General features: G+C 41.1%; 1 protein-coding gene across 5 annotated transcripts in view; it reads right to left on the reverse strand.

Annotated features, from left to right (window-relative positions):
- The window catches only part of LOC122557205 (Krueppel-like factor 8), a 188,897-nt gene that overhangs the window by 149,831 nt on the left and 18,410 nt on the right, over positions 1-20,656 (reverse strand). For 2 of the 5 annotated variants that reach the window (XM_087992066.1, XM_087992069.1), the window contains exon 2: positions 10,322-10,393. The exons of 2 other annotated variants lie outside the window; for them this stretch is intronic. In XM_087992066.1, the coding sequence (XP_087848192.1) occupies positions 10,322-10,393 (72 nt within the window). Of the gene's footprint in view, positions 1-10,321; positions 10,394-12,823; positions 12,908-20,656 lie in introns of all 5 variants that reach the window. One more of the 5 variants, XM_087992068.1, reaches the window with a different exon arrangement.

Consider the following 20,656-nt stretch of genomic DNA (forward strand, 5'->3'; position numbering starts at 1 on the left):
ATCCAGCATTCCCTATACCTACCAGTCTTCCCTTTCACCCTGACAGGAACATACTTCCTCTGAATTCTTGTTAACAAAGCTTGATCAAAGGGGTCATTCTTTTAAAAAGTATTTTAAAATGCGGTAATTGAATTAGAGACACAAAGATGTTTAAGGAGACAATTTCAGAGCTTGGATAAACTGGCGGGCATGAGAAGGTAAAACTGTCTGGATTTCCAAATGATTTCCAGCAATCCTTGCTAGAAAATGGACCCAACACAGTACAATATTTGCTTTTGATGCTGCCCCCAACTGACCAATATCATTCATTTTTGATATCTGTCATCAAGAACATCTTTGGTTCAGAGTCAAATTTCTCACCTCAGTGAAATGATTGGGCATTCAAGCTCCAATCCAAAAGAAATCATGACATTTTGTGAAGAATCGAGGATGTGCTGCATTGTGAGAGCTGCATCTTTTGGATAGAATTTTAAACTAACATTTTGAATACTTGGCACTTGTCAAAGAACAGTCGGATTGTTCTCATGTGCACCACAATCTTGAGCAACATCTCCAAAACAAAGCAGAAACCTCACTGCTGTTCTCAGGACCCTACATGTACAAATCGGTTGCCATGATTCCTACCGCAGAGACACACCCCAAAGTACTCCATTGACTGGAAAGGACTAGGGGACATCCTGAAGTCATTAAAAGCCTGTGATATCCAAGCAGGTCATTCACTCTCTAACGTGAGACACAAGGAGCTACCATTTCTCAGTATTTTCAGAAATGGAAAATAAATCACTAAACATTCACAGCTAATGTATTTTCAATACAAATCCCAGGTAGTGACACAGTTGAATCTCTACATTCACACTTGAGTCCTAGGAATTATCCCAAAATGTGCATAGCAGAGGCAATCCAATTGAATAGAATCATTCCTTACAGAAGTTATGAAGTTTCCAACAAGAAAGCTTGCTATTTTCAAAATATTTCATTGCAAGTTTATGAGATGTAAATTTGATCAATTACAAGGAGAATAAACTCTTTTAACTTTAAAATTCAAGGTCTAGAATTTGAACTACCACAATCAGATTATAGGTTTTAAGCAAAATTATCAGTACATGTCACTGAACAATTGTATCCTGGTTACTAGACAGTAAATACATTTAGCAAATGACTGTTTTTCAATTTATAATACAAAACATACTTTAACATTTTTGCCTTATCTCTTCTGAAAGATCTGACTTGCAACAGCGATACACAAGGGATAACAACTTGCACAAATGTCAATCTTTTGTTTACAAATTTGGTTAGTAAGGGATTTGATCTCACAGGGTGTCTAAATCTATCCTGTCATTCCACACATGTAATTGCCAGCAGTAGGCAAAGGATAAGTGGTTGTACTGATTTTCCCTTCTTTACTCCAGAAATGAAGGCCCAAGTGTGGTGTTCTTACAGCTGAGAGCATGGGTCAAATGTGGGCTAATAAAATAAAGACATTTTTTTAAAACAATTAATTTCAACATTTCTAGTCTCCAGCAACCAACTTCACCCCCACCACCCCCACCCAAACTTCAAGACTCTTATCTTCTTTTAGCACTTACTGTTTCACAATTACCATGTAAACAGATGGACCCACACATTGTATTACAGAGGGTGGCACACATTATCCAATTCAGGATGGACAACATTTTGGTTCAAAAGCTCAAATTCAAGAACATTCAGTCCCATAAGCTCATGACAAAGCCTTCCCATTATCAAATGGTTGCAGACACTTCCTTCCATTTGTAACCTTGCATAAATTTCAAGACTGCTTTATTAACATCTCAAACTACTGCACAGGAGCTCTTTAGGTGATTCCTGAAGGCTGGGATATAAAAAGAAATGAAAATGTATGACATTTTCCAATCCTATACCCAATGTGCCACAATTCTGGCAGTTGTACTCAAGAGCTGATCTTGACAAGTGTTTGGCATGCCAGGTAGGTTAGGTTGAAAAATTACAGTCCAGAATGAAAAAGTCCAGTTTGGTCAGTTAAATATGAATTCCTGATGAGGGGTTTTTGCCCAAAACATTGATTTTTCCTGCTCCTCGGATGCTGCCTGACCTGCTGTGCTTTTCTAGCACCACTCTAATCTTGACTCTGAAAAACCATGACATATCCAATTCAAATTGATTCAGAAGATCTTATAATTGAGTCAATAGTGTAAAAGAAAATATATCTTTCAGAATTTTGATTAGCTCAACAATTTTATTAATATGGACCACCTCTGTCAAGAGATCACATTTTAAATCTTGCCCAATTAAGAGTGCCAATTTCTGCCAATCCATTCTCTAAGAAACACACTTGTCAACTTTTCATTAGTAATCATTTGCAAAAGCTTTCAAAACTTGCCACAAGCATTTTAAATAATTATCTGATTTTTAAAATTCTCTTCATAAAAATCTCAACATCAATGCAAGCTTTCAGCATACATCAATGAAAAATAAATGTAGCTGCTGCTGCTGGAGTAGCTAAAAGAAGAAATAAAGTGATCCAACCCAATCTGTCAGACACGTTGAATTGTATTATGGACAAAAACACATAGGATTCAAAATTAACTTTAATTATGAAAGGAACTACATTCTCTCTCAATCACAAAGACCAACTTCTTCCACCTCCACAACATAGTCCATCTCTACTATATCCCAGTCTACCAGCTGGTGAAACCGTCTTCCATGCCCTGGTTATCTACATAATTAATTCTTTTAACGCTTTCCAGAAAAACCTTCTCATCCCATAACCAACATCTTCACTCCAATGCCAAGCCTCAATACAAATTTGTACTCATGGTAATGCCGACAACATGGTCTGGTGATACGAGACACACTATCTCATCAGAGGCAAATCTAAAATCCGTGGCAACACACTCGCTTCAGATATGGACACCTGTTTGACTACATCATGACCCAAGTGAGGGATCTCAGGATGTTCAATCATTCACATTTTCACAGGAGCTGCTAACTGTTGGAGCAACCATTGCCTCATTTGGTCTACTACTTCCAACAGTCTGGCTAAAAATAAAATGGCAGAAGTAGCATAAAAGCAGCTGCAAGTAAATGTTCATATACTTGACAATTTTGCCAAGAAAACTGACTCACCCAGTACTTCATAGTAAACCTGACCATGTCACCAAGCAGGAAGCACAGAATATCCAGAATGCCCTTCAAATCATCATAATCAACACCAGTAAAGATAATACTGGTTTCTTACCAGGGGTACGAGAACAACAACTAGGAGATCCCAGACCTAGTAAAATGCAAGTGTAACTAACCTGGAGCCTTCACCAAACTTCAAGGGAAGGAAAACAAATCTGCAAAAATGAAGGCAAAAGGTCCAACAACAAAACTATAACTTCACAAACAGATGATGGATGGAAAGAGCACAGAAAATTCAACAACTCACAATGCAGCCCAAGCAACCAGAATCCATCTCATGTGGAGTTAAAAACAGTGACATAGATCACTGGCACTGGCAAAGGCAAACAGGCAGTCAGCACTCATAGGGTGGAGCACTTTGTGGATTTCCTCAACTAAGACCCAATCAACCTTAACTGAAGCGTGGTTCTCAACTTCAGTCTCCTCAAATCATAGCCTAAAACAAATTATCCCCCACCATCTCATCATAACCCAGTTCATTGCGAGGTTGAAAAATCTGACAGCTAGAAATCAATAAGGTGACTAGTGGAAACTAAGCACCAATGCTTTTCTCCAACTTACAACATTCATCCTACCTTCATCAACATCCCCTCTGAAGTGGGGATGCTCCACAGTACAAGTAGGAAATTATTCAAATTCAAGAACCTAGATCACCTCAAACTTTGTTATCAAGCTGCAATATATAGATCACATGTGCGTTTATGCAGAGAGAGACTGTGCTCCACACCTGTCAACACATTCAGAGAGGCTCAGCATCCGAACTTCAAAGGTGCTTGACTGGCCTACTCCATGTGAGCCATTGGACAAGGTGGGATCAATTCTCGTTCATTGAGATAAGCAAAATATCGTAGATGACAGAAATCCAAAACAAACAGAATGTTGAAGAAACCCAACAGGTCTGACAGGATCTGTGTAAAGGAAACCCAGAGTTAACATTTCAGGTCCAGTATAACTTCCTTTGCAGATTCTGCCAGGCTGAAATTTCTCGAGCATTGTGCATTTGTCTCATGCCCTGGGAGCCTCCTAAGAGTAGATGAACATCAACGATGAAACTCAATCTTGCCTCCAGTGTGCCAGCATAACATTTGACACTCTGAGGTACAGAATATTTAATGAGAAACAGACCAAACACAACACCAAGTTTGTGATCTATAGGGCACTTCCTGTATACTTCAGAGACACGGATAATGTACAGCAAACACTTCAATGCCTTGGAGAACTATCACCAGTGATGAACCTCCAAGATTTTGCAGGAACAATGGTAACATAGTTGATTGCCTATCAGTGTCCTCTCCCAGGCTAACAGCCCCAGCATCAAGGCACTGGTTGTAGTTAACAGGCTGCATTGGGTGGGCCACCTCATCTGCATGCCTGACACAAAGCCTTCAAAACAAAGTTCGGAGCTTCATCATGTCAAACAATGAGGTGGCAGAGGAAACACAACTGATATCCCCAAAATTTCCCTGGGAAAAAAAAATGCAACATCATTTGTGGAAATCTCCAATCCAAGACTATCCAACTTAAACTAGTAACATCCATAAATGTGCCAACCACCCCAAATATTGCCAACAGTCCCGGATGGTCACCTAAGGTCAGGTGAATTGGCCATGCTAAATTGCCCGTAGTGTTAGGTAAGGGGTAAATGTAGGGGTATGGGTGGATTGCGCTTCGGCGGGGCGGTGTGGACTTGTTGGGCTGAAGGGCCTGTTTCCACACTGTACGTAATCTAATCTAATCTAATCTAATGCAAACAAAAGAATCATGTGAAAACCTGAGCACCCCACCCACCTGCTTCAGCAAACACCACAAGACACTGATGCATACATCCAACATTGGATTATTTATTGCCCTCATGACCACAACACCAGAGTTGAAGAAAAGCAGGACCGAGGGTAACTAAAAAAAACTTGGCAACGTCTCAAGTAAATTCAGTACTTGTGACCAATTACACATAGCCTTTCTCCACTACTGAACAGCTTCTGCCCAGTTCCTGTTAGTCTCGAGATGTTTGCTGCCAGTCTCTCTGTACACCTTTTTCCAAAGCCACAAACGAAACGTCAGAGCTTATGTAGAATTAGTACTAAGTTGCAGCCTCAATCTTGTCATCCTGGCTGAGACACAAGGTTGAGGAAAAAACAGATCTTCAGTCACAGTGCATGAGTGGACCAAGAACCCAGTTTCAGTGGGTGGAGCTGCAGCTCAACAGCACTTTGGAGGAAGGGAGTGAACACCATCCCCAGTGTAGTTTTGATGCTTCCAACAGAAATTAACGTTACTGCTATTGCCATGCTTTTCATGGTAGCTAAAGGAAACACTACTCAGCCTAATTGTTAACTAAAACAATGCAAAATTCTATACTTAAAATAAAAACTTTGCCTTCAAACTTTTGCAAAATAAGCAGTCTAAACATGCAAAAACATCAACACAGATGGAAAATCTTTCTCCTGCATTAAAGGATATTAAATTTTAAAGTAACTTTGGCCTTTACCCAGTCTTCATTACTTTATATCTGCTGTGAAAAGCAGACATACTTAATCACTCAGAATTTACAAAAATCCTCCCAGTAGGAGGCAAAGGGAAGTGAAACTGTGGGCAGATTGTCTGCATCCACTGGAACATTGTAGGTTAGTCAATACTAGTTTCTTCGTTCAGAGAAATGTACACAGAGTTGAAGAAGCTAAACAGTAAGTTATTCCAAGGCAGCAAAGTAAACTATAAAAACATTTTCCAATTTTACAAAAGAAATTAAATAAACCTGCAAAGAATATGCATATGAAAACATTTCATTAAAAGCTACAAATTAACCAGGCAACAGCAAATTAGCTCAGTTTAATTGAAATCAAAGTTGGTAGCATTTCTTGGATTAAGTGAAGACTGCAGATGCTGAAGATCAGAGCTTAAAATGTGTTGCTGGAAAAGCGCAGCAGGTCAGGCAGCATCCAAGGAGCAGGAGAATCGATGTTTCGGGCATGAGCCCTTCTTCAGGAATAAGGAAAGTGTGCCAAGCAGGTTAAGATAAAAGGTAGGGAGGAGGGACTTGGGGAAGGGGCTTGGAAATGCGATAGATGAAAGGAGGTTAAGGTGAGGGTGATAAGGCGAGGGTGATAGGCCGGGGTGGGGGTGGGGGCAGAGAGGTCAGGAAAGAAGATTGCAGGTGAGGAAGGTGGTGCTGAGTTCGAGGGTTGGGACTGAGACAATGTGGGGAGGGGAAATGAGGAAACTGGAGAAATCCGAGTTCATCCCTTGTGGTTGGAGGGTTCCTAGGCGGAAGATGAGGCGCTCTTCCTCCAGCAGTCGTGTTGCTATGGTCTGGCGATGGAGGAGTCCAAGGACCTGCATGTCCTTGGTGGAGTGGGAGGGGGAGTTGAAGTGTTGAGCCACGGGGTGGTTGGGTTGGTTGGTCCGGGTGTCCCAGAGGTGTTCTCTGAAACGTTCCACAAGTAGGCAGCCTGTCTCCTGGTGGCGATTGGAGAGGTGGGGCTCAAGGGCGGAGGGGCAGGAAGTGGAGGAGATGCGGTGGAGAACTTCACTGATCCTCACCTACCACCCCACCACAGAACCCCACTGGTCCTCACCTACCACCCCACCAACCTCCATATACATCTTATCATCCATCGTCATTTCCTCATTTCCCCTCCCCCCACCTTGTCTCAGTCCCAACCCTGGAACTCAGCACCACCTTCCTAATCTGCAATCTTCTTCCTGACCTCTCCGCCCCCATCCCCACTCCGGCCTATCACCCTCACCTTAATCTCCTTCCAGCTATCACATTTCCAACGCCCCTCTCCCAAGTCCCTCCTCCCTAGCATTTCTTGGATTGTTAAGGGACATAATAGGAATCAAATATAACCAGAATTGTATCCCATAAATTGTCTTGTAAGAACCCTCACCTGACTTACTGGTCATTGGATGCTAGTTGGAGATCAATATCACACTGATCTGTAATGTCTCTTACTAATACATAAATAGCTTCCATGTTCAGAGTGAAGGTTTCAACATGAATATTTGGGTAGGTTATTCAAGGGCATCTTGTGTTTCTAGACTTTAAGAATCTGGTACTGAGAGAAGAAAATGCAGAATAACAGAGGAGAGAAAAAGTTAGAAACTGCAAGTACACAAAGTCATTCCCTGGTGTGTTCTCCAATCTTACTGTAATATCTATCAGGGTTAGAATCCTTCAGTCAATGCACACTGCTCTAAGTTCAAGTTTTTAGTTCAAGATTTATAATTTGCGAGTGAGTGGTTAGAAGTTCTATTACCTCACACAATGAGATAGCAATATTTGTACAAAGACTATCAAATATTCTCTCCAAAGCCGTATAAAAGATGGAGATTTCGGAAGGTAATTGGTGGTACAGAGGGAACAGCAGTAGAATTGGATCTGTCCCTCTTGCATCTATAGTTAGGTCTGTACACAAATCATTGCTAATACCTCTGAAGAAATCAAGATTATTTATATGCTGTTAATAAACTTACAAAATACTACTTTCTTCAGTTTTGATATAAGATATTTTATGTGCCAATTTATTTTTCTGTCACTTGCATAAACTTGCAAAAATACTAACAAATACTGACACATGCTTAATTGGGAATACCCTTACTAATTTTCAGTGCATCTCTGCCCTAATTACGACCATCATTTCAATCCTTTCTCCCTTGGAAAATGGCCTGCTCATCTCTCTGCTAACTCCCGGAAAAACAGACAGGCTTCTAAATTGGATAGCCCCAAAAATAGGCCTGGGCTCATGACATGTAATCAACTGACGTCTAAAGATACTGGCATCCTAGCATCACAAACCCAATGCCGTTGACTAGCTGGCTGCATCAACAAAAGCTAATATGACCCAGTGGTGAGTACTAGTTAAAGTTATCCTGCACCTCAGAAAAGGTAGGTGCATTGTGGCGACAACAGGAGTTGGCAATATGTAGGAAGTCAATGCGACCTGGGAACCATCAACTAAAGGCACAATATAGCAGAGAGTAGCCTCCAAGGTTTCCACACTGCATTGGATGTACTGGTGGAGGAGAGGGATGTTCTGTTTACACAGGAGGAGAGCAACTCCTCCAGACAGATTGTCAAAGGGCAGTGGTTGCAGGTAGTCATAGAAGTCAATGTGAAGCATCAAGATCAGATACCAGGATGCAAATTCCAATAATTTCACTCTAGAACAGTCAAGGTCAAAGAATGCACCTTCCTGGTGTGTCCTATTATCTGCATCAGTCTGTCAAACAGTGCTGAAATCATTACAGACCCCCATTGCTCACCTAATGCCAATCACCATCAATTAGGACTCGTGCATATGGAATTTAGAAACAATGAAAAATATTTCTCAGTTTGATTCCTGGTTAGTCAGTCTCAGTGATGGTGACAAACGATGCAAAATTTACTTCATCACGGACACTCCAGTCTCAACCCTATCCTATACTGGTATAACAGAACAGGACTGAAAGAGAAATGCCTATCCTACTGGGGTGCGCATATGTTCATACTGAATGAAAGTATAATTAGGATCAACTGTGAACCATTGAAATATTCACTCTCTGGACTCAAGATGAACAGTAGGCATTTAGTCAAGATACTGAAAGGAATCCAATACAAATGGAATTACTGTTTGGTTATTACATCATGGCCTAGACTTGGATTATTCAAAGCATATCTATTTTAAACAGGAAAGACCCTGACATTTTGTTAAATATTCTACCCTCAGGTATCTACCAAAATAAAGACACCGCACCATAAAAGAAAGAAAAATGCCAGGTTCAATCCGCATTCTGTGTCTCAACTCATCTTAATCAGGAAAGCAGCTGCTCCATTACTATTAACTTCAATGTCCCAAGCAGCAGGAACTCATGAAAGTTAGGAGGTGGCTTCCTTAGACATCAATTCTGGGCTGTGATGTACCCCTGTTGAACTGCCTTCTCCCTGGGCTGTCACAATGATGTTTAACTCCATTGGCCAATTTGATACCTGGGACTTTTATGGAGTGAAACAATTTTAAAAAGGGAACAAGTCGTTGACGTAAAATGGCTATGGGATCATGTGACTAACCCAGCATAGCCACATTTCATGAAACCAATGTCAATTAAACAAAAGACAATCTGAGGTTAACATCTTAAGCCAAGAGGAGCAATGAAATCAGTCAGCCAGCCCAGCCTGCCACCCCCATCATGAGTGATATTACAAGGTCCTCACCTCCTATTTGATTGATACCGTAAGCATCCTCACATTTAGTCATAAAAGCATCATCTACAATCACTAAGCCTGGAAAGACAAACTTCTTTAGAACATACAAACAAGCTGCTATTTCAAGGAGAGCTCCCTTTGGTAGAGGAGATGAATTTTAGATTGCCAGAGCTGAACACAGGTAAGAGACAACTCATCCTCTCTTTGTCTCTACAAGCAGCATCAAGGTGCCTCACTCAAGAGCAGTGAGTGGAAAGAAAACATCTGGAAACTGCGGCCTTACAAGACAATTACAATATCTGCTATTGGTGGTAGTCCAATAAACCAAAGTAAAACATAGGCCCCAAGGAAACCCAAAGGCTCCAAGCCATGTATTGGTTTATTTTCATACTGTACTGCCCTTTCCAGCTTGTAGGGATGAATAATTGGGTGTATGCATGTTGGCAGATGGTAAGCTTGCGATTGTTCACTGCTTCCAGCACAATTATTTAACTACATTTTAATTGGAGAAAGGTGCTAAAAATATCAAAAGTTTTGTTGCGACCAAGTAAGGCAGTTGACAAAAGAAAAAGGGCAAGCCAATGACCCCTTCGCACTGGTCATAATAAGGCTTGTACGTATAGTGCGGTAAGGTATTTACAGATATCCACGGAACCAGACTCTGGTTGTGGAGTGAGGAGAGTAAATGAAATGTGTAGATGTGACGAGTCAGTCTGCACAGACAGAAAGCCACAGCATAAGCTTCAATACAACCACAAAGGACAGTACCATCTTGGACTATGGTTAGTTTCAGAAATACCCAGACAGGTAGAAATGTGGGATTTCAAATTTACGACTGATTATTTTTACCTTTCCGTATGAATATGCCACTTGCTAATGTAAAAACTTTAATTAGCTTTTTAGGAAAATATTGATCCATTATACATAAGTATTATTTATGCTTAGGAGTCTTATTACCTCACTTTTTTGCTCCAGATTTTCTCCATGTGAACGATACAACTCAAGAATAGATGCTGAATTTGTGGAAAACTGTGAATAAAGAGGAAACAATTAATATGCTAAACCTAGTCTCAAATCCTCCAGTGTTTTTAGTCCCATTCTTTCCCAGTACCATTTTAATGGTGTTATTTCAGAAATCACCTTCCCTCTCACACTGACATTAGCTAACAGGGGTTAGGCCCACTGTCATGAAAGGAGTTCAGAGATAGCCAAAGGGCTGAGGCAAGCTGTTGAAAAAGCCCATGTCAGTCTTTGGGGTGACATCTCAGTTATAACAAAAAGAGCAAGGATCTCTATCTCTCACATCTTTCCTATGTCCCATCCATTCCACCTCATGTTTACATATCCCTCATACCCTTAAATCTTATTTTTTTTAGAAAGAACGTTGAAACAGCTGAGTCCATGGGAAAACATGGTTTTCTAGACAGCTCTGATCTAGTCTGTAAATTTGGTGAGTCAATGTCTATTTACATAAGATAAAGAAATCTTGAGTGTTCGCAGGTCTGTAATTAATACTTTAAGGATTGATTGATTGACTCTAATAGAAGAGAGTCACAAATAACAAATTGATTTCCTTTTTAAAAGTTTATTTGAAACACGTCCTATTACCATTATTGAGTTCATTGCCTCTATCTAAAATATTTAGTGTGAATGAATGCAGATATACCAGTGCTTGGCATGGAGAGTATGAGGGACCATAGTTGGTGGCTAGAGTGCCATGGCATTGAGGGGGAAAATGGGAAAAGCCTTTAGAAATTATTTGAAAAAAAAAAGTGTTTCTTATTCATGGTTTATGACAACTCCAAGATGCAGAGAACCAGGCACCCTTAAAGTCAGCCTCATTCCATGAGGATTGTGAACAACAGCCTATCCCTACCAGCCAGGAGTTCAATGTGTTGGCCTGTGATGTGAATCAGGTAACACTGTAAAACTGTATGCACTGGGTAAAGGATCCCTGCCACCATTTTAATACCTCCACAGGGTCTCTCCAGCTCCCCAAGAAAATCCAGCCCTCTGAATTGACCAGCAGTACTGGTCCAACAGCTTCAGGAACTACTGCTTTCCTCCTCAAAAAATGGCAGCATCATTAATTTCAAGTATTTATTGCTTACCAATTTTATCTTCTGCATTTACCAGAGGGGTTTGCTTTATCTAGCACGCAGCTACACATATATACGAAACCAGCTAGTCACTCAGCCCACTAACCACTTCCGGTTATGAACAGTGAACGTCAAGAAAATATTTAAATTTAAAACGAGACCATCAAACTGAATCTGGTCAGATTCTCACCCAATACTGACATGCAAGGACTTCAGCTAATAACTGAATTGCCAGCAAGAGCAGGAAACCAGGTCAACTTTCTCATCCCAGAAGTACTAAGCTCAATTATTACACTTTAGTCCATATCATAATTGAGATCCTCTTCTTAGTATACGCTTCTGTACATTTTTTCCTTGATGCTGCCAGACCTCCTGAGTTTCTATTTTCATTTTAGACTTGCAGTAGCTGCAGTTTTTCACTTTAACTTGCCATTGCACTGGTGCCACAACAATCCAGACCTCATTATATCATAGGCCTGCCCTATCACATTCCACAGCAAAGTACTGTGTCCATCTGCATAGATCATCACAGTCAACCTGGTGACACTTTACTACATGCAAAAATGATCATCGTACACCCTTTCCAGGTCTCCTGTACTGACAAACATCACTCCCTAAACAACCAGCACTGCATAATAATATATTGAACCCACTTATCGTCGGCCTTTCATCTCAACAGCACATATGGAACAATGTTCCTAAGCAGGATCTACATTCCCTGGCTCAAGGAATAGGAAATAGGGAAGTCACTAACATGTTTGATGTAACAAACCCCAACTGGCAAATAGCAGGCTTTGAAATATCACATCTGAGCCCCTGCACAAATGTCCTCCATTGCTGAGGCCTCAGTACAAGTGCTTGTGGACTTGTGAAGAGACAGAATTAATGCTGCACGTAAACTGTAGTGCAGCCAGACCTTGCCTAAGTGGTGAACCATTCACCTTACACTCAGCAAATGAGACGGCAATTGCTTGGCTCTGGGGACTTGCATTTGCTAAATAACAACAATGTAGATTAGTTCAAATTTTTGGTACCTCCACAATCCTAATTTATTTTGGCACTGACTTCAAAAGCAGAGATTGAAACAGTTCCAAAACTGTAACCTATCTGCATCCAGCACCCCACCACATCTCACCAGCAACTTGATCTTTAGTAGTGCAAGTCTGATTTCTGCAGCAGTCATTTTAATATTGCTCATTGTACAGGAAAATAATTATCAATTTTATCACAGATACTAAACTAATCTGTAAACCTATGACATCTATAACTGTCTGCAGCTATTCTGTTCATTGTGTTTTGAAAATGGACACCAATTTGCCTGTTGTAATCTCAAGGTACCTCATCAATATCCCTTGCCTACCTGGCAACTCCCATGTGAAGAATGGCCACTTGGATATAATATCAGTCGTCAATGCTGGAACCATTTCCCAGAATGTGCCACGGCCTTTAGAAAGATACAATTAAAGTTATATGTAAACTGTCACAACAACATTTCCCCTCCCCTTAACCTTCCTGCTGCCTTGAAGGTGTAACTTCATGCTGGTGTACAATTTCACAGGCTTCATCTTCCAGTGTGGTTAGATTCAAAGACCAACTTTAGCACCCTGGGCAAGGTCAGCCAACGCTGCATAAAGACAGATTGAATGTGCAACCTTCTGTTATATCTGGTTTGTTTATCTAAGCAAGATAATTGGTGGAAATCCATAATGTTCTGAGCAAGAGCATTTCAAATAGTTGCTGGACAGCCTGAATGTCAATATGATCTAATTTACTTCATTGTGAGTAGAATTTCTCTCTAAGACCAGCACAGAAATGGCATGTTTCATGCTTTCATCCTTTTATATAGTACGTTTGAACATTTTCTGGAAAACACAACTCATTAAGACAGGATATATAGAGAGAGCACTAAAAGGAAGGCTCTTCATTGGTAGAGCCAGTTACCCAGCATAAATTGCACACAATTAACCAGTTGTGACATTGGGTAGGCATGTTTAATAAATTACAGGTGAAATGCAAATGATAAGGTTTATCGGAGATTGTGGGATTTCAAACACAAACGCAATATGGACAAGAAACAGTGGACACTAAAAGTTCTTCAAATGTGATACCTGGAAAAATGCTGTGCAAAATAAGAAAAACGGTCCATTGTGAATAAAGAAGAAACTTCATATGCTCAATATGAATTGATCCAAAACCCCACGCAAATTACAAACTGGAGGGTCACAATTGTTGAGGTAGCATACTAAAAAGGTAATCTAGGACAGTGGATCTCGAAATGGTTTCTAGCGAGACTTTTGGAGGTCCATGAAACAATGGCTGCTTATTAAACAGGGCTAGTATTATTTGTTGGGAACATTGCTTGTTGTGAACCAAGAGGAGACACCACACGTTCACAAAAGAATGGGTGAGTTATCTTGTATGGAGAGAAACAAACCATGTCTTTAAGGGCCAGTTTGCTTTCGGCTTCACCTCCCTCCCCCCCCCCCACCCCCCCACAAGAGGGACACAAGTGTTGCCAGTTGAACATTTATTGCCCTTGCCTATTTGCCCTCGAAAAAGGTGATGGTAAACTGTTTTCTTGAATCTACTGCAGTTTATGTTTGTCAGGGAGACACACAATAGCATTAGGGAGGGAATTCCAGGATTTTGCCCTGGTGACACTAAAGGGATGGTGATACAGTTCCAAGTCAGGATGGTGAGTGGCTTGGAGAGAAACCTTTAGGTGGTGATGTTCCCAGATATTTGGTGCCATCATCCTTCCAATTCAGAGGGTGCAGTCTAAGGTGGTTTGGTGAATTTATCTGCAGCTGAACACTGCTGCTCCTGAATGTTGGTGGTGGAGGGAGTGATCGTTGAAGGTGGTGGACTGGTGCCAATCAAGCAGGCTGCTTTGTCCGGGATGGTATCAAACTTCTTGAGTATTGTTGGAGCTGCACTCATGCAGGCAAGTGGGGAATATTCCATCATACCCCCGACTTGTGCCTTGTGGACCACGGGCAAGCTTTGGAGAGTCAGGAGGGGTGTTACTTACGACAGGATTTCTAGTCTCTGACCTGCTCTTGTAGCCGCTGTATTTACACAGCTAGTCACTTTCAAGTCAATGGTAACACCAAAGATATTGGGGTTTCAGGGATGGTGTTGCCATTAAATGCCAAGAATGACAAATCATCTCCTGTTGAAGATAGTCACTGCCTAAAAGTTGCATGAATATTATTTTTGATTTCTCAGCCCAAGCCTGAATATTGACCAGGCCATACTGCACTTGAACACCAACTGCTTCAGCATCTGAGGGGTCACAAATGGTGCTAAAGACTGTGCAATCAGCGAACATCCCAACTTCCAACCTTAGCATGGAGGAAAGGTGATTTAGGATGCAGCTGAAGACGGTTGGGCCTAGGACAGTGCACAGAGAACCCCTGCAGAGATGTCTGAGAACGGAGATCCTTTAACTGACCGCCAATAAGCACAACCATTTATTTTGTACAACATACGACTCCAAGCAGCAGACAGTTTCCACCCGATTGCCATTGACTCAGGTTTTGTTCAGGTTCCTCGCTGCCACCCTCGATCAAATGCAACAGGCAGATTGGCATGGATAAGGCCAAATATGTTCTTTCCTTTTGCTGGTTCCCTCACCACCAGCCACAGACCCAGTAAAGCAACTACATCCTTTAATATTCAATCAGTTTGATGAGTAGAACTGCTGCCGAGTCAGTCTTGGTAGTCAATATTGAAATCCACCATTCTCTCTTCTCCCCACCACCACCACCCCCAGAGGATATTCAGCACCCTGTAACTGGTATTGCTTTCTCCAAGTGGTACTTAATATGGAACACTGATTCAGCAGCAGAGAGAAGATAGTACATCATAATCAACAGGAGGTTTCCTGCCTGTGTTTAACCTGATGCTCTGAAATTTCATGGAGTCCAGGATCAATTGAGGATTCTCAGGGCAATCCTTCCTGGCTGTACCACTATATCTGCTGGGCCTGTCCTGCCAGTTGGATAGGATATACCCCATGGATGGTGATGGTGGTGTCTGGGAAACCTGTCTGATTTCACAAGTATGAGCACATCGTAGCTAGTCAGAGAACTCTCCAAATTTTGGCACTAGCCCCTGAAATGTTAATAAGGAAATCTTTGCAGGATCAACAGGACTGTATTTGCCATTGACATTTCTAATGCCTAGGTTGATGTCCAGTGGTCTTAATTACTTCTTGTAACACTTTGACACAATTGCTGCAACTGAGTGGCTTGTTAGGCCATTTCAGAGAGCAGGTAAGAGTTGATCACACTGCTGTCAGCAGACTTCCTTCCCTCATGGGCAGTGATGAATCAAATGGGTTTTCCTGGCAATTGGCAGTGGTTTCATGATATTCATTAATTCCAGATTTTTATTGAGCTCAATTTCCATCATCTACCATGATGGGATTCAAACTTGGTGCTAGATTAAATAATTTAGTGACATTACCACTATGCCAATGCCTCCCCCTTCTTACAAGCATCATTAAGAGACTCTTTAGATGCAGAACTTTCATACAATACTGCACAATATTTATAACTGAGGGATATATGTAATTCCTAATCAATTATAAAAAGGTAGGATAGTCTCCTTCAAACAAAAATGGCCAATCAACTTAGATGCAACTGAGAAATCATCTACATTTTAGTAAACAGCTGACAATGACAATGAACTGAATCAGCTCACAAACAAAATGCAGCCTGATGGTTTCAGGTGAGTTATGCATAAGGTTATTCAACTGCTCACTTAATGAATATTGCTCTTCTTGCAGAGAAAAAAGGCTTTTAACAGCGAATGTCAAGTACTGTCCTTAAGGTTCCTACTTCTCAAGAATTATTGAATTTTTTTGGCTCATTGTATAGCAAGGCTGTGAACTACTTTTAGATTAGATTAGATTACTTACAGTGTGGAAACAGGCCCTTCAGCCCAACAAGTCCACACCGACCCGCCGAAGCGTATGCCACCCAGACCCATACTCCTACATTTACCCCTTCACCTAATACTACGGACAATTTAGCATGGTCAATACACCTAACCTGCACATTTTTGGATTGTGGGAGGAAACCAGAGCACCTGGAGGAAACCCACGCAGACACAGGGAGAATGTGCAAACTCCACACAGTCAGTCGCCTGATTCGGGAATTGAACCCGGGTCTCTGGCGCTGTGAGGCAGCAGTGCTAACCACTGTGCCACCGTGCCGCCCACAATCTCCTCTCTCGGAGGCACCAACTGTTCAACCCATTTTCACCCAGGAATAGTACCATTGAGTTAGACAGCACAGAAACAGATACTTCAATCCAATTCATCAATGCTGACCAGATTCCTAAACTGATCTAATCCCACTTGCCAGCATTTGGCCCATATCAGTCTAAGCCCTTCTTATTCAAGTATCCATCGGATACCTTATAAATGCCGTAATTGTACCCGTCTCAAACACTTCCCTGGCAACTCATTCTATATATGCACCATCTTCTGTATGAAAAAGTTGCCTGTTAGGTCCCTTTTAAATCTTTTCCCTCTCACCTTAAACCTATGCCCTCTAAATTTGGACTTCCTGACCTGGGAAAAATACCTTTGTTATTTACTGTATCCATGTCCCTCATGATTTTATAAACCTCTATAAAGGTCACCTCTCTGCCTCCAACACTGCAAGGAAAACTGCCCCAGCCTATTCAGTCTCTCCCTATAGCTCAAAACCTCCAAACCCAGCAACATTATTGTAAACCTTTTCTAAGCCCTTTCAAGGTAAACAATATTCTTCCTATAGCAGGGAGACCACAATTTCACACATTATTCTAGAAATGACTTCACTGATATCTTGTATAGCCACATGATGTCCCAACTCCTATACTCAATGCACTGACCAAAGAAGGCAAGCATACCAAACGTCTTCTTCACTACCCTGTCTACCTGTGACTCCACTTTCAAGGAACTATGCACTTGTACCCTGAGGTCTCTCTATTTGGTAACACTCCCCAAGGCCCTTCCATTAATTGCACATGTCCTGCCCTGGTTTGCCTAACCAAAATGCAACACTTCACATTATCTAAATTAAACTCCATCTGCCATTCCTTGGCCCATTGGCCCATCCGATGAAGGTCCTGTTGTAGTATGAGGTAACCTTCTTCATTAGCCACCAGCAATCTTGGTATCATCTGCAAATTTACTAACCATAGCTCCTATATTCACATCAAAATCTTTTATATAACATGACAAAGAGCAGCAGACATTGCACTGACCCTTATGGCACACTGCTGGTCAAAGGCCACTGTCTAAAAAACAACCCTCCATCACCACCCTCTGTCTCCTACATTCAAGCCAACATTCTATCCAACTAACCAGCTCCCCTTGAATTACAGATCCACTTGTGATCTAACCTTGCTAACTAGTCTACTAGGCGGAACTTTGTTGAATGCTTTGCTGACATCCATATGGACAACAGCTACCATTCTGCCTTCATCCATATTCTTTGTCACTTCTTCAAAAAAACGCAACCAAGTGCACACAAAGCCACGTTACCTAACCCTGATCAATCCGTGCCTTTCCAAATGCAAGGTTGTGACTGATTCTCAAGTTACAGAAACTATGGACAGCCTTTGTGAATGATGAAGGTTCAAACAGATGCCTTGATGATGGTCACATACTATTCATGAATTTGCAATCTTTTCCTGCTGAATTTGATTCCATGTCATAATTGTGAAAATGATGATAGAGTTGCAGACAACAGCAAAATGTACCAAGTGCCCGTGTCGTGTCCGCCATGAGAGCATCTCCACACAGCAAATAAAGTGGACAAATGGAATAAGGGAGATTATTCCAAACTGTTATTTTCATGTAGATGGCCTCAAGGAGTCCCCTTTTGTCCTGTTCAAATAAAAACCTGACTGAGGTGGTATGAAAAACACTTGGCAATGGTACTTTTATTGCATGCTGGAGCAGTACAAACATTTTATTTGCAAACTTGAATGAAACCTAAAGGAATGCTCTGAAAAATAATTCCAACTAATAGAAGCTCTGCTTTCATTTAGTCATGCATTCGATTAGAGTTTGAGCACACCACAGGAGCTGCTGAGATTTGTAACATTGACATTCCTCTTGCATGCAAAAACAAACAATTTTACACAGTTGTAACACTTCAAGCTGCAGATTTTGAAATCAAAAAACAGAGATAATAAGCTTGATGAAATATCTTTTTCCTTACTATGTCTGCTTCACAGACACAAAGGCAATCCAGCACATCATGATACTCAAAGCTGACCCAGCCACTACTAGTAAACAACACTAAAAATGTTGCGTAATTTTGGCCTCAATTATTTACAATAGTCATTAATGACTTGGAACACTGGCATAACAAGATAAATGTCCATATTTGCTGACAACACAAAATTGGGCAGCACTGCAGTGTTGGAGACAGCATAAAATTACAAAAGGATATTGATAGATTAGGTGAAATGGGCAAAGCCGTGGCAGATGGATACATAAGCAAGTATGAGGTCATTTATTTTGACCAAAAAAGGATAGATCAGGGTGTTTTTTTTTGTAAGAAACAACAAAGTTAAATAAGTGAATGTCTGACGAGATTTGGGGGAGTTCAGGTGCATACCTCTTTAAAATGCCATAAACGGACGCAGAAAATAATTCAAGTGTCTCATGGAATGCGTGTCTTCATATCTAAAGGGCTGGAGCATAAGGATACAGACATTATGCTGCACTTACACAAAGCCTTAGTTAGATCCCACAGAGTATTGTGAGCAGATCTACACATTACACCCCAAGAAGAAATTTCTGGCCCTGGAGGGAGTACAATGTAGTTCATTAGGATGATACCTGGACTTGAGGAGGTTACTTTATGAGGAGAGATTGGACAAATAAGGGCTTTATTCTCCAGAATTTAGAACATTAAGGGACGATCTAATCAAAGTTGTCAGGATATTAACAGGGAAAGACAGGGTAGAGAACGATAAATGATCTCCACTGTTTCTGAAGATTCTGCAACCAGGGACATAGTCTAAAAAGTTGGGACAGTCCATTCAGGACAGTTGTTAGAAAGCACTTCTACATGCAAAGAGTAGTGAGGCTTGGAACACTTTCTCAAATAGCAGTGTATGTTAACTCCATTGCTAAGTTTAAGGTGTTCTCTCATGGATTCTGAGGTAGTTCCCAAGAGTCAATGCTCAGCTGAAATAAAATGGATGAGGCTGTTGGAACATCTGATTCACCTAGTCCAACTGCTTAAATGTCAGAATATTAAATAAAGTTTCCTATCTCAGGAACAGACAGGATAGGCAAGTGCAGTTTTACAGTTTATCCCTATGTTCCCCTGACCTCCTCCTTGGACGTCAAGTAAGTTCTACCCCACTGGTGAATGTAATCCACAACCCCAATGCCACTGATAGCACAACTCCATCCTTTGCCTCCCTGTTGGATCTCTAAACTGAATCCAATTTTCTACAACCATTCCCACACAAGTGTTTGCTTGACTCTATGGTTTTGGATTCAAACACTATTCCAGGCACTGGCACACGAAATTTAGACTCACAGGAAGTGCTGCATTCTCAGAGATACCAATCTTTGGTAAAACATTACCCCATCACAATCTTTACCATGAAACCAACTCAAAACTGGCATTTATTCAAAGAACAGAGCGACTGTACTGCTCAGCATGTATCAACCACCCACTACAACTAAAGATAAATTAAGTAGTCTTCCCATTGTCTGCTAGACCATTGTCTGCTAGACCATTGTCTGCTAGACCATTGTCTGCTAGACCATTGTCTGCTAGACCATTGTCTGCTAGACCATTGTCTGCTAGACCATTGTCTGCTAGACCATTGTCTGCTAGACCATTGTCTGCTAGACCATTGTCTGCTAGACCATTGTCTGCTCAAACCTGGGCCAGAAGGTCTGGATTCACGTCCCAGCTACCTTGGAGGTGTGTCATAACATGTTTAAACAAGTTTATTAAAGTAAAAATGCAGTAGCCAAACTAATTCACCTGAGACAAAATGTTTTAAATTATCTTGAGAACAGAGGGGGTCTTTCTTTCATTCGGTGTATTTAGCTCTCTAAATATGATGAAAGGCAATTCACCCAGGATTATTTGAATGCTTTTTTCAATCCACTTCCATTTGCAGAGAACTCAAAAGGGGAGACTAACTGCAGACCCATTTT

The sequence above is a fragment of the Chiloscyllium plagiosum genome, unplaced genomic scaffold (assembly GCF_037043375.1).
Source record: "Chiloscyllium plagiosum isolate Xiang-an unplaced genomic scaffold, Cpla_swu_hap1 HiC_scaffold_11, whole genome shotgun sequence".
Taxonomy (NCBI): Eukaryota; Metazoa; Chordata; class Chondrichthyes; order Orectolobiformes; family Hemiscylliidae; genus Chiloscyllium; species Chiloscyllium plagiosum.